The 14,229-nt window shown below is 36.9% G+C and overlaps 1 protein-coding gene across 3 annotated transcripts in view; it reads left to right on the top strand.

The window, feature by feature from the left end:
- The window catches only part of LOC122396713 (alpha-catulin), a 69,082-nt gene that overhangs the window by 19,771 nt on the left and 35,082 nt on the right, over positions 1-14,229 (top strand). Inside the window, exon 1 of one of the 3 annotated variants that reach the window (XM_043395337.1) lies at positions 1,467-1,889. The exons of the other annotated variants lie outside the window; for them this stretch is intronic. Within the exon in view, the coding sequence (XP_043251272.1) occupies positions 1,824-1,889 (66 nt within the window). The 5' untranslated portion in view covers positions 1,467-1,823. Of the gene's footprint in view, positions 1-1,466; positions 1,890-14,229 lie in introns of those variants that run through there. 3 annotated transcript variants of the gene reach the window in all.

Raw genomic sequence — 14,229 nt, 5'->3', positions numbered from 1 at the left:
GGGTGGATGGAAGAAGGAAGGAATTGTGAAAATTGCGATTTCGCGGGCGAAAGTACGGGCCTGCCGGCGTATTGATTGTCGGTTGGTGGAGAGAGTCAGCGCGCCTGTGCTCCGACGTTTCACCCAGAGACAGAGAGGAACGGAGACAGAACGGGAGAGGAAGCGTACCAGTAACGGAGAGTGGAGCACCGTGGGTGCACGGAGGGTGGAGAAAGATCGAGAGAGGGAGAGAGGGCATAGAGAGGGAACGGAAGAGGGAGAAACACCCTCGTTCCCGTGGTCCTGCCACCGAGTCGGTTTCGAGTCCAGTCTTCCCCTAGGCACTCGACAGGCCGGTACCTGTTTCTCGAAGCGACACGCGCTCTGTCGTCCTCGCAGCACACACGTACACACCACCCACCCACACTCACAGGAACGCGTACACGTATGAGTCCGGCACAGGCACACGGTGTGTCTGCATGCATGACACGTAAAGACCAGCTCATACGGAGGTAGATATATAGGGAATAGAAGCACGTACGCGGGACCCACACGTACAGAGAACACACTCACGCACAGGCACCCACATGTCTACTCACACTGTGTACACGCGTACGCGAGAGAGCGAGCCGCACACACGCAACGAGTGGTCATCGTCTTCGTCGTCCTCTTCGTCGTCGTCGTTCTCCTTATTCGTCCTCGCCTCGTCTGTCTGCACCACGCGTCATAATCATAGAAGAAAACGAACGAGGCCGGACCTTGCACCGTAAAACGATCGGGGGCACATTTGTCAAGTCAGCTTTCCGGGATTGCGTGGCAGAGAGGGATTATATACCCCCCCGTTGAAGGGAATTAAAAGCCTCGTGCGAAAGGATCGTTCGGTCTGTGAAAACACCACCAGCTCTTGCACACTGGACGATCACAGAGACTCGATGTGCAGAGTCGCGAGATCGCTTGGAATGTCATCGTGATCGACGAAGGCGGGTGCTCGGCCCTACGAAACGCTTGGATACCTGAATACTCGAACCAGCCGAAGATCGAGATATATCGTTAACAACCGTTCCATCTTGCTGGCATGAAACTAACGAGACCCAAGCCCCGGCGGTCTGTTGTCTGACAAATTCTGCTAACCGGTTCGCGCTAACCTGGCTTCATCTCGTGAGCCTACGGGCACCGAGGAGTTCGCACGCAAGGAAAATTAGCGACGGAAAGTTAGCCTGATCCGTCTTTGCGGGTCGTGCACCCCGTTTGAAGGGCGACGACGAACTTTAAAGTTGGGTTCGTTGTACCACTCCGATCGGAGACAAGTTCTCAGCCTGTGGCAGCAGCCTAAAACAGTGATCTTCCTGCAGAATATACATACATATATACAAGCGTCTATTTTTGTTCAGATTTTCGTTCGCGACGGGCCCCATTCCCACCCCTCGTTGCAAAGAGGGGCCCGCGGATATTAGCGCGGCAGAATTAACGATTCTAATTATAATAAACAGAGAGCACACTTGTTAACGAACGAGATCACCAGCACCGAGAGAGAAGATTAAATATTTCTATACGTATAAAAAGGCACACATATCTTAACGATGTTGACGATTTATAGTATATTTTGGTCATACTGAGAGCAAGAGAGAGAGAGAGAGAGAGAGAGTGTGTGTGAGAAAAAGCGTGAGAGAAAAGGAAGCGGAGATTAACCGAAGAGCAACCGACAAATCTCAACAGGCACAATAATAACGAACTTCTAAGAATAATATAGAGAATAGAAACGTAGATATTAAACGGCCGATAGTACGAAAGGAAAAGAGGAGACGAAGATCATCGTTTGAGTTGATTATCACTTGATTATCTATATGCCTGCCGCATTCTATCGACGAGACAGAAACATGTACGACTGTGGCATGGCTCCTGATCGTCAGGTACGTTTAATGATAGTATCACGTCTTGCTTTCGTGTCTTATCACGTCAGGGAGGTGCTGTTTTCAATTTATGTTGTCTCGAATGGCGAATTTATCCGAAATCAAAATAAACCGTAATACGGAATGAATCACGTAAGTGGGATCTTCTAATTATTTTTATCATTTATGATCGTACGAAAAAACTCCTTAGGACAAAGTTATATAATCTTAAGAAATACGCATAAATCATCTTTTAATGAAATTTCGTCACCATCGATATTTCTTTAAACGAGACTATGTGTATATTTCTTTTATATATCACTCGATGCTCCTTTCTATTCTCCACAAAATTTAAAAGATGTTTTAACTTCAGCTTTTTAACTCTACATTTGTTATACTTTCATGCATATATTTTTTAAACTGTTAAATTTTCGAATTTCTGTGATTCATCTTGATCGTGTGAATGTTAAATGTGAAAGTTAATGAATAATCTTGGCAGGAAGACGAAGTGATTAGTGAAACGTGTTGTCTTTAAATACCTGAAATCCTGAAAATTTTCTAGAACTTCAACATTTAACACTTTTATGAATATTATTTTCTACTTTATAAAATTCTTCAAATTATTCTCCCTCTGCAAATCTCTCGACTAATCTCTTATTTACGAGCTAATTTACCGAGCTAATACCATCCTCTCATTAAGAATTTAAATATGAAAATATTTTTCTTGCACGTGCGTGTATAAAACACGACCGCACAACTAAATTACACAGAATCTATTTTGGGAATTTAAAGTTCAAAGTTATCAGGTTTCGTCAAATGAATTTTATGTTTTCTGAATTAATTTTTTGTCAAAGAATATTGTATTTACGAGTTTCAACGAATAACGTTTTAAGTTTCCACGAAAATTATGCTTTATTTTTCACAGTTATTAGTTATTTAAAATTGTGTAATTTTGTCCTAAAGATATTTCTCATACGACTTTAATAACGAAGATACATAGATAATCTCACCTATGCAGTCCACCCTGCATACATTTTTTATGTATTTTGTTGAAAAATCATTTAAATATTCAAATGAATTTGACTTATCGTTAGGGACTTGTTTCTATACGCATTAACAAATTGTTCTTTGTGGATAAGCACGAAGAGGAATTTCCTTTTTTTCATTATTTATGTTCAAGTATTTAAGATTACGAAATTATAAATATTTTACTCCGGGCATCACATGAATGAAACACAAAAGATCGATATCGTTTTATTACAGGGTCGTAGAATGAAGTTAAAAATAGTTAGAAGCATAATACCAGCAAGTCTGTATTATTAAAAATTATAAAATGAAAGATATTGTTAGCAGTACGTTATATCCGCTCCAAATCTTTAAAAACAAACAACTCTCAAAAACCATCGTTTAATTTTTGTTTAACAATGGCAGTATAAATAATTAAAAACTGTAGTCGTTCCGGAAACTTTTCTTAGAGAGCGTAAAAGTATTCATGTAACGAATCTTGAGGAATTATTCAACATTTACGAACTCGATTTTCCAGTAACGTGTGTCCAATAAAGTGGTAACTTGATTTCCCTTTATTCAGTTATCTACGAATACGATTACTGTAGCTTGTGTTAAGGTTTGTGTAACATAAAATGACGCAACACTCGAAACATTACAAATTTAAGTCTCACAAACCAAAGAATAATACCGTCACTATCCGTCAGTATGTTTATTACTTGTTATAATTAATTCTAATAAAAATTGAAATAGATTTCTTACGCTTATTCTCTAATTATAGAAAGCACGAAATTATTTACTTCTACAATCATGTGATTGATTAACCGATTTATTTTTGGACAAGTTCAGCTTAAAGGAAAATCATTCGCAAGTAAATATGTTACATAATTTTAATCAATGCATTTTCAAATTGTATTATTTTCACGTTTCTATTATTCATACGTGATAGTTAAATGGCACCTTCGAAGCACCCCACTTTCTAAATCAGTGATTTCAAAACAACCCAGTGGAAGAGAAAATTGATTGCGATTGTCTCGCCGCAGTAATTCAAGGAACAATTGAAAACAAACATGTTCGTGCTTAGCAGGCATTATGCAAATTCGAACGTGGCTTTTAAAGCATGCACGTCATAGCATTAATTTTCTTGCTTCGTTTGTTACGACTCTTTTACTTCGAAACAAAGGAAGAACGGTACTATTTCACGTACCAGTTAATAACCAATTAAAAAATTTACGTACCAATGAAGTTTTACAATCGCTTTGTAAATTAATAATAACGCGAGTGGAACAGAGGGACGATATGTTTTCAATGCACAAATTAGCAAAAATTTCTCTCGAAATTATTCTCGTGGATCCAACAACGATAATGACGATTCGATAGTAGAATATGGCTATTAGTATAAAAATGGGGTTCTGGAAACATTTACGCAATAGCGAGGAAACAAGTCGAAACGGATAAACGGCTTTGAAACCATCGAATAGGTGAAAACATTTTCTCGATAAATTCTCACTGAATCGTCGATATAGGCCACTGGGAAAGTGGATTGTTAGTCGCCATAACAATTGTTGTAAAGTACAATAGAAAAATGAGTACACTCTTCGGCGTTGTTTTTATCGAGTTTACTAGCACAAGTAGATCGGTGATAAAAACAAATGTTATCATTATGTTGAAGAAGGACTCACGAAAAAGGAACATAAACCACCGACAATAATTATGAAGACAAATACCTTATTGTTTCTACTTTTTAGCTATGGTGGACTTTTATTAGTGAATTTTACAATTGATTTCTATTTGCTGTCTCTTAAATTTCCTAAAAAAGTAAATTAAAATCGTTTTGGCTTTTCGTTGTAGCCACGATCCTGTTATTGTTCTCGTTATAACGACGTTCGATTGCACTTGAAATTTCGTGTCGCCCACGGTATCCATTACTTTGATTTGATAAGTTCTATCTATGTCAGACGTGCAGTAAGGATTTCGTACAGAATTCATCGATAAAATATGTAATCCATCACTTCCTCGGGAAATGTGCATTGAATGAAAACGAGGAGAAAAAAGAAACAAATGAGATGAAAGGAGGGTGCTCGAGGAATAAGTCTAAAACGGCGGCCGCATTTCTGCGAAACGACGCCTTCGGGGTGCCTTTTAATTGGTGTGACGTTCTAAGAATTCGAAATTAAAACGTACAGGCGAAATCTTCGGAAAATTCGCATTTAAGCGAGAACGAAAAACGGATCTTTCGCGCCTATCGATACACGCATTTTCTCTTATTTTCCATTCGTACGTGTCAGAACACAATTTTCACGGTGCAAAATTTAATCTTCTAGTGCATGCTTAGGGTTGCTGTCAATGTTATTGCATTTTTTTCCAGTACGTCATTCATTGGAACTCCCTTTCGCGAATCGGAGAATTTACATTTAAAAAACTGATTTAATTAGGTTCGCGCGTTAACTGCACCCTCTTGGTCGGTTAATATATGCACAGACTGGCTGCAAGTGACAGTCGGTTGTAAATTTAAATTATACCGTGATAGCCCTCATTATTCTCTGTATTTTTCAAAGCCTAGCTTGCGGTACAATTTAAGCCCGTATAAATCAATTTTTTAAATGAAAAATAATACATTATTTCATGAATAATAAATCAAATTTGGCATTGAAACGGATCGTAGTCGACTATTGTTATATTTTGATAGAAGAACACGGTTGCAATTATCCATCCATCTCGAAAAACGAGTTAATGAGGAGATACTTCAGCCTATTCAACGGTAGTGTGTGTTCTTCATTGTTATTAATTTATTAATTATAAGATTCGAGCCCTTGGTCTGCACAAAAGAATCTTAGTCGTTAATTAAACGTTAAATGTTCTCGAGCGTATCGCTTTGAAAGTAATTACGTTAAGGGGAAAATTTCTTCTCGCTTGGTTATGCATTTTAATTTATTCCACGATCACTCGCGTCCCCGACATTAAATTCATCAACGGGTACGAGGATTTCATAAAATGTTACTCGTAAAATTGCCCGGGGGTTATAGATTCGCTAGTTGCCCTCGTGATTCGATCATCGTGCCTTTTCGAGAAAATCCCCAATGGAGAAACCACCCTTTCGCCGCCATTCTGTGTCTTCTTTTTTTTAAGAAGAAACCACCGAGCTTTACTCTCGAAGCAAGGTGGTCGGAACCAAGCGAATCTTCTATTAAACCCAGCTTATTAGTTTCTGCTAGGAACGTTTCGAGCAGATATATGATATCGTAAAAGAAAAATTATTAACCTCAAGTTCTAAGACTTTTTACCATCATTCAGTTTCACAAAGATACAAGTACGAGAATTATGTTTCTTGTATGTTTAACTCGAAATTATAGAACTAGGTTATTACATTTTTTACAGTACTCGCATCATTGATACTGATCATCAGTAATTTGAATCAAACGTTGTTCTATTGCAATTATAAACAACCAACAAATTTAGAAATTTTTTAGCAATTTGTTTTCTTTTTTTTTAGTGTGATTTGTATTTTCGGATTATTAATTTTCTCTTAAAAATTTCGAGGATAACTGTTGAATTGTTTCCATTGTTACGAAAGATTCTGTGTATCGGTATACAGAGCTACGAGAAATTTGGAAGGAAATCGAGGAGATGAGTTTACGTGCCGTTTGCATTGCAATAAAACTCCGTTCGACTGATTCTCCAAGCACAGTTTCTGTCGAAGCTTCACTTTGAGATGGTGAGATTGAGTGGTACTGAAAGACGTTTCGTAGTATTGATAACAGAAATTTCGTTTATGGCGGATCGTTGCAACTTCTCTTGTAAGCTTTGTGTTGTGCAATAGAGAAAAGTGATAATACGAAATATTGAGATTGTTTGCAAGTTTATGATCATGTTTATTGGGCGAGTGATAGAGATATTCCAAAGTATAACAACGTGATTCAAAAACTCATTTTATTGCTTTCATTCGTTTCCGATGCTACAGATAATATTAGATCGTTTTTAAAGTATGTTTTATTTATCTAAATCTAGAATAATTTTTGTTTCTTTTCAATTTATATTTTAAAAGTGAAGAAGTATTGGACTATCCATCGGTGAATTTTAGATACGAGAGATTTTTATAATCGTCCTCACGCGGATTAGCTACCACGCGATAATGAATATATCGTTCGAGTATGATTTCATCAAATCGTCGAAGGCATTGATTTCAGTCTTTACAGGTCATTACAATCGCGACGAATCGTCTTCTGTGGCATATCTATGGAATCGCTTGGAATCCAATCATGGATAAACGGATTACGTTAACCCTGCGCGCTGTATCTTTGTTTACATAGCAGTATCGTAAACCGGAGCATGATGCAAAACCATCATCCGTGTGACAAGGCAGTTTTCCCACTGCGAGGACGTTGTTCGAATGCTCATGCATACGAAATGAGGCCAAGCTACGGCGAATTTTTAGTTAAAAATTATTCTGAAATCGCAAATTTTGGAAACAGTAACTTGATAGAATATTTAATACGTTTATATCGGTCCATTCCATTCTACGCGTCGATAAACAATGGAGGCAAATATTGTTGTTTAGAATTAGAAATGGGAATGTTGTCGCATGATACGTGTTTTATTGCATCGAAATTCTATGTGCAGAATCAAAACCAGTCTACACTCATATTATGATATTACATCTTTCAAAATTGTATTGTGTTTACATTATATTTCGAAGTCAATAATTTTGTAACGCGCAATATAAGTAAGGAGATAAAAGGAATCAAAGATCCTTCGAGCAATTATTTTATCGGAGAGAACGAGGCAAAGAGAAGGATCTTGAGGCATAAGAAGGCTATGTTTTTATAAGACGATTGCAAAATAACAGTCGACGTTTCGTAATCGATATTTGGCCACCGCGTTACAAAAGCATGAGACATTTATAATGCATGTAAATTACACGTATGTATGTAACGATCATCTAACCTGACGTACATTAGTTCTGGACATTAATCGACGATTTTATCAAGAGCCAGTGTAAATTTAGTTTACTCCCGTGAACACTCTATTATGTTTTACCACAGCTCACCTGTTACACGCAAGCTACTTGTGTCTACAAACTGAAACGCATTGCATGGAAATTTCAATCGTTATCGAATTCAACTTACAGCCACTCGATTGTTTAGTTATGAAAATGGGGTTCCTATTATCATAAATCGTCACTATCCACATCATCGATCGTCTTTAACGATTCCCATTTAACTTAATTTTCGTGTCAACATCGATAGTCTAATTACGCGTATGAACGTGTTTCCCGAAACCAAAAATTTATGCCAAATGTCCGATGATCGAAACACGTCTAATTAGTCGAACTGCTGGCTTATACGAAACGTGGTCTTTTGTACCTAAAAATATAAACAGACAAACTGGAGTGCGCGTATACTTACGGTTGTAAATTCACGGAAGAAAGAAAAAGCAGTTTCCCGTTCGAGTTCCATCTTTTTCAAAGCTTAACTTTATGAAAGCGAGATTAGTTGGTGAGCCAGTTAGTCGGAGACGGTGCCGAAGTTTCGAAACTGCGCCTTTGTTCCTTTGGTTTCCTTCGCCACCCCCGCGCGGCGTCGGTGTTTGGGCGAACGACATGAACGAGATAGGCTTCGAACCTCGAAATACAGAGAAAGCAAATTGACTGAATAATTCATTTTACCCCCGTTTCCTAACTTCCGTTTCGGGGGAATGAAATCGTTCGTAGCGTCACGTTCGGGCTACACCTTGGTCACCTAGCATTTATCTGGTCGAAACTAATAGAATCTTCCCGTTTGAGCAATTTAATGGGCTACATCGAGTAATTTCGCGACGGGGCCTCCCATCGCCATTCCATCTGTTTTCTCGTTAACTGCAAAATTAGGTCATATTGCTCTGGCTGTTTTGAAAAAAAAAACTCACACGCTGTTCAAGTGTTGTAAAATCAAAATTACGTACTCGTAGTACAGCTGCCACTGTTTCTGCAGTTATAGTCTAGTAGCAATTCTAATAGTCCTGATAATACGTTCTGTTTCAATGAGCTGTAATTGTTAAAGAACCGTCAAATAAGTGTAGTGTGACAATTACGTTATCGATTATGTCGCACCAAGTGTTTAGAGACCATCGATATTGGAATGCTATTGTTTGCATGCAATTGAGGGTTTCCAAGGGACCAATTATGTTAATTATGTCTGTTAACGTGGTCAATGTTGGTAAATGTTGATAAATGTTGTAAGCAATTTAAATAATTTTTAATCTCCAGTTAAAAATTATTTAAAATGTAATAGTTTTATTTAATGAATAATACAAGATTTAAGATTTAAAATGCTTGAAAAAAAATGTTTTAATTTGCTTGAAAATAAATGGATTATTTTATTATGGTACCACATACCATTAACAGAAATTTGCATAATAATGTAGGATCGTTTAAGAATAAGTTACTCGAAATTTAATTACTTCCCTGTAATCATGTTTCCGTTTATACGTGTACAATTACGGAAGATTTTCTGCTCCTCGTTTTCAAACTTTTTTCCGGTGTATAAAATTAGGTTAAACTCTTCAGTGATTACAGCTTGAAAATTCGTTGGTACTTTGTCTTCGAGTTTTCTTCCCTTTTAAAACTAGGTTACCATTTCGCTGCTTATTTTCGCGATACCGTTAGTTACAAGATATTGGAGGTATTTATAATTTAAAGTAAAGCACAGCGTAGATGGGGCTCTTTGACGAAAATTGGGAAAAGAATATCGAATGGCTGAATTGAAAACCAACCTTTAATCTGGAGCATTGTACTTAACGACCAATCATTTTAGACTTGGATTAATTTCATTGGAATAAAAGTGAGGGCAAGATAAGACGAAAATCATGAATACCAATTTGTTGATTGACACTGTTAAAAAGTTATTCACGTTTAAAGTTCCATACTGACCGAACAATTTTTCGGCGAAAAAAAATTTTTTCAAATCGTTCTCAAAAAATTATTTTCGGTTGTGGGGGTCAATTTCAATCATTTTTGGTGATTAGACATACCCCCGAAATCCTACGCATTTTCGAGAAAAAAATTCATTACCAAAAAATTTCATGTCTGACCATTCATTTAGACGTTCTACTGAAAATTCATAAATATGTTCAAAACGTCATAACTTCTGAACGGATTGGAGGATTTTAATGTTTCAAAAAGCAAACAACGCGTATTTAGATGGAGAATATGTGAGAATTTGAAGACTATTCGAAAAGTTGTTCCTTAACCCCGTAAAGTGAGAAAAACCACATAAAAATGATCCAATTTTCAAACTCCTATAATAGTCAATGGATCTCATTGAAATTTGGTATGGAAGTAGAGCTCATAGATACCTATAAAAAAGTGTTAGAGAACTTTTCTGTAGGACGTCAAACAAATTTACAACGAATATATAAATATACAATATTTTCTTTATAATCCATTTTCTATTATTCTATTATTTATATTTCTTTTCTTAATTCGTTTCAAAGATGAAATGTGTCGAAGGAAGACATCCAAGTGAAGGATGAATGAAACTGAATAATGCTTTTAAAGAAAATCGAGAAAGGGCTTTTCCTCTTCGCGAGTAAACAACAGAAAAGAATTCACTAGGATGTTGAAGCTTTAATAAGTCGCCTCCGGAATCTCGTTACTTTGCCAAGGAAAACATCCACTAGTAGGTAAATAAAAGACAAAAGTATGAAAAGCGAAAAGGAAACAGGTAGCCAAGTTATATAGTAGAAATAGTCGGACCGTGGTTCAGGGGAAAATGGCAAAATGAGGAAGTTCTGTGACGGATAGCGCGAACGGCGTAAAAGCACAGCTCATGCATCTTTTATTAGAGCAGAAACCAGGGGGATGTCCCCTGTGACGTCGTGAGTAATCGTATGATAGGTCGAAGGATAGGAAAAGGTACGGGGGTTGGAGGAGTCATGAGGAAATGACGAAGGTTTGATCATGTACACGCTAACAGTCATTTTAAAAGGTTCGAACGCGTGGTCAAAATATTTTATTTTATATTTTCGATTTATTTCTCTCGTATAAAATCACGGTCGTTTCAGTTGTAATATCGGGTAGGAATATCTCATAGAAGCAAAGAATAAATAGCAGATGTTTGGTTCTTTACATACGTATGGCCACTCATTTTGAGAGACTCGACGCTCTAATTAACATCAAATTGAATATTCACGACCTTCTTCGAGTACTCGTCACGACGAAGTCCATCTTTCTACATTAAATCCAAGCAGTTTCGCATAGCCATTGCGGATGATATCGTACTCCTATATTCTCCTTAAATTCCACTCTTTGCTTCCTTTTGCAAGCGATTTAATTAATCACACGAGTGAATTTCTTTTATTTGTATCGCGTTGCGATTTGATACACGGAGGGTTGCTATAATTAATCAGTGACTGTATCCGTGAAAATAGAAAGAAACAAATTTCTTTTTATGCTCAGAGAATTTAACAAAAAAAAAAAAAAATTGATCTTTTCAACGTTCTTAATGGAAATTCCTTCTAAATTTAGCGGCATGCATTAATTAACACGCGTACTAATTGTACCGTGCTCGCGGTGCGGAAGGTTCTCCACAAAATGGTCGACGATAAAAATTGCGAGGAGTGCGTGGGAACGGCCACGTTAAAGGCAAAGAAAGAATTAATTGGCACAGAAGAACACTGAAAATCTGTTCGTAAAAGGAATGCCCATTCTGAGAAAACTTGGTTAGTTCGTGAACTTGGCTCGTTAGATGGAGAAGTGAACTGAGAGGGGTTGGAAGTGATTAAAGCTTGAGTTAATGTCACGCTTCGCATAATTTGTGCTTTTCGAGTTCAAGTGCCTGTGTTTCAGCTCCAATTTGTGCTACCACAGGTCCGCTTCCCCTTGTTTTACTAAATTCGGATTAATACGACGGACTTGTTATTAATACCGTTGGCGTAGCTACTGATAAATATGTCATGTTAATTTTGCTCGTTAGAATGCAATCAGATTACGGTACAGAACGTCGAACTACGCTACACAAATTAAAGTTAATGAATACCGCGTACTGCTAAAACGGTCTGCACGATTTATCGTCCATTGAAAACAATTTTCCTCTCTACTGCTGAATTCTACTTTCACAAACGATGTCATTCAACATCAAATACATACATACTTGATTTCTTCATTCAGTACGAAAATCCTTTCATCGGGTTATTATAAAATTGTAAATCGTAATATACACTGAGCCGTAAATCCATTAGCCGTGAACATTAAAGTCAATTGTAACGTTAAAAATAAATACTATAGTTGTTATTCTACTAATTTCAACTATTTATCAACGCGATCCAAACGAGGCAATCTTCCCCCATTTATCTTCAAATTCAAAACAGAATGTGTTTGCTGGATTTAATATTTTTTAATTTAATAATTCACCGATATTCTTAGTTTTTAAATCTTCGTTCTATTCTTATATCGTTAAATGAATTCTAACCTTCAATCGTATCTCGGTGGTTGTAATTCTTATCGATAAAAATTTTCAAAGGATCCGCGATGAAAGAACTGTTGTTAATTTACGTGCTCATTAAAGTCGAAGAAGTTTATCAGTTACAAGATTAACTACATGGCAGCTACGGAATTTTCGATGCGGCAAACAAGCTGCATGTAGTTTATGTAATGTCGTGCAATAACTTTCCTCCCGCAAGAAGGATGAACTTATGCAAGGAATTTGTTCTGTATAGCGTCGCGCGATGTGTGGCCTCCTCATATTGAACTAATGAATTTACGAGCTCCTGCCCGACCACGCGAGACGTACCACGAAGTTTTCATCGCGGTGTCACAAGTCGTAAGAGATTGAAACGTATTCGAGGCACGGTACTTCACGAACAACCACATATATTGAGCGTATTTTCCGATATGAAGTCCGTCTGGGAGCTCGAAGTATTTTAAATCACGAGTAAATTTCGCTTCGATAAAATCAATAACGTCGATTGTGGTCGTAACGGGTTATTCATCGGTAAACGTTATCGATCAACAATTTGTAATCGCGTTTTAAAACAGCTGAAACAGTGTAATCTGTACCCACGCAGAAACGAAAACATGAATTATATACTGAGAAACTTTATTCAATAAAATAGGCGTGCGTTTTGGACAGCAAACAAAAAGGAAATCGTGAAGAGGACTAGTTTGATGAATTTTTAAAATAGACTATGTTTCAGTTTGTACGTAAACAAAGAGGGCTCAATGTTTGTAAAATTTAATATAAAAATTTCTTCTAAAATTCTAGATATATCATTTTAAAGGTTTCAAATACAATTCATAGTTTGCCCAATGTGAATATAATATATTATATGGAACTTATTTTCGAAGCGTCACACCTGTTCCGTTTCGAACATAATTTCAAATGGCCGGTCATAATTTTCCTATTTCCAAGGGAACGAAAATGTCGATATCGGTTTAACCAATTCCCGACATGCCATCGATTCGGTCGAAGCGTTTCAAGAATTTTAAGGGGCAGAGTTCTCGTAGAATACGAAACCACAAGCATTAGGACAGTATTATTAAACTACGCGTTCCAAATCTTGATCTACAGCAATTCCCCATTTTATAGATTTGTACGCCACAAAATATTTAAACAATGTAATACACTATACTCTATTTCAACCAGCAATGTATATTTTTTAAAAAGAAATATCCCGATTCGGTACACGTCAGATCCAAAAATATTCGAATTTTGATATGACCATTATTGATATCTTCTGTTAAAGGCTTCAATTATTCCTCGATTCTATTTAAATCCCGTTGCTCTACTTCGCATATGTCGTACGAAGTTCTCCAATAATGCACTCGTGATCCAAAATAACCAAGTATTAATAAATTCCAAAACAATAATACGGTGTTAATATGCAAATAACCTTAAATAATAAATCACCAATTAACTGAGGGGGAAAAGCGAGTTTTATAATTTTCAGTCAATTATATATTCATACATTTTACAATACACGTTTTAAAATATCTAAGATCCACGATATATTTTGAAATATTGTAATTCGTAATGTATTTTAAGCGACTCACGATGAGTTTCAACCCACCGTAAATTGAGAATACTATTTTCTTTAGTTGCTGTTTACGGTAGACTATAGACTACTTAATTTGCATCCGAGTGGTTCTCTTAACGTGCCAGTATTTTCTCAAGAAATCGAAATGCTCAAGGTAGATGCCAAGGATTTTAAAATAAATAAACAGTAACGTCGCGAATATTTCTACCAACAATTGTTGCTAATTTGCCACATCGGTACGAAACGCGCACGTAAAACTCCGTGGATTGAAAATAATAGATAAAACGGTGACGTAAATCGGTCCGGTCGCTTCCCAGAGGGAAGCCATCACCTTTGTTAACGTTTC

This window comes from Colletes gigas, unplaced genomic scaffold (assembly GCF_013123115.1).
Source record: "Colletes gigas isolate AHSC1104 unplaced genomic scaffold, ASM1312311v1 Colletes_gigas_Sc00008, whole genome shotgun sequence".
NCBI lineage: Eukaryota > Metazoa > Arthropoda > Insecta > Hymenoptera > Colletidae > Colletes > Colletes gigas.
The sequence above is the reverse complement of the archived record's forward strand: the minus strand, read 5'-3'. Positions and strand labels throughout refer to the sequence as shown.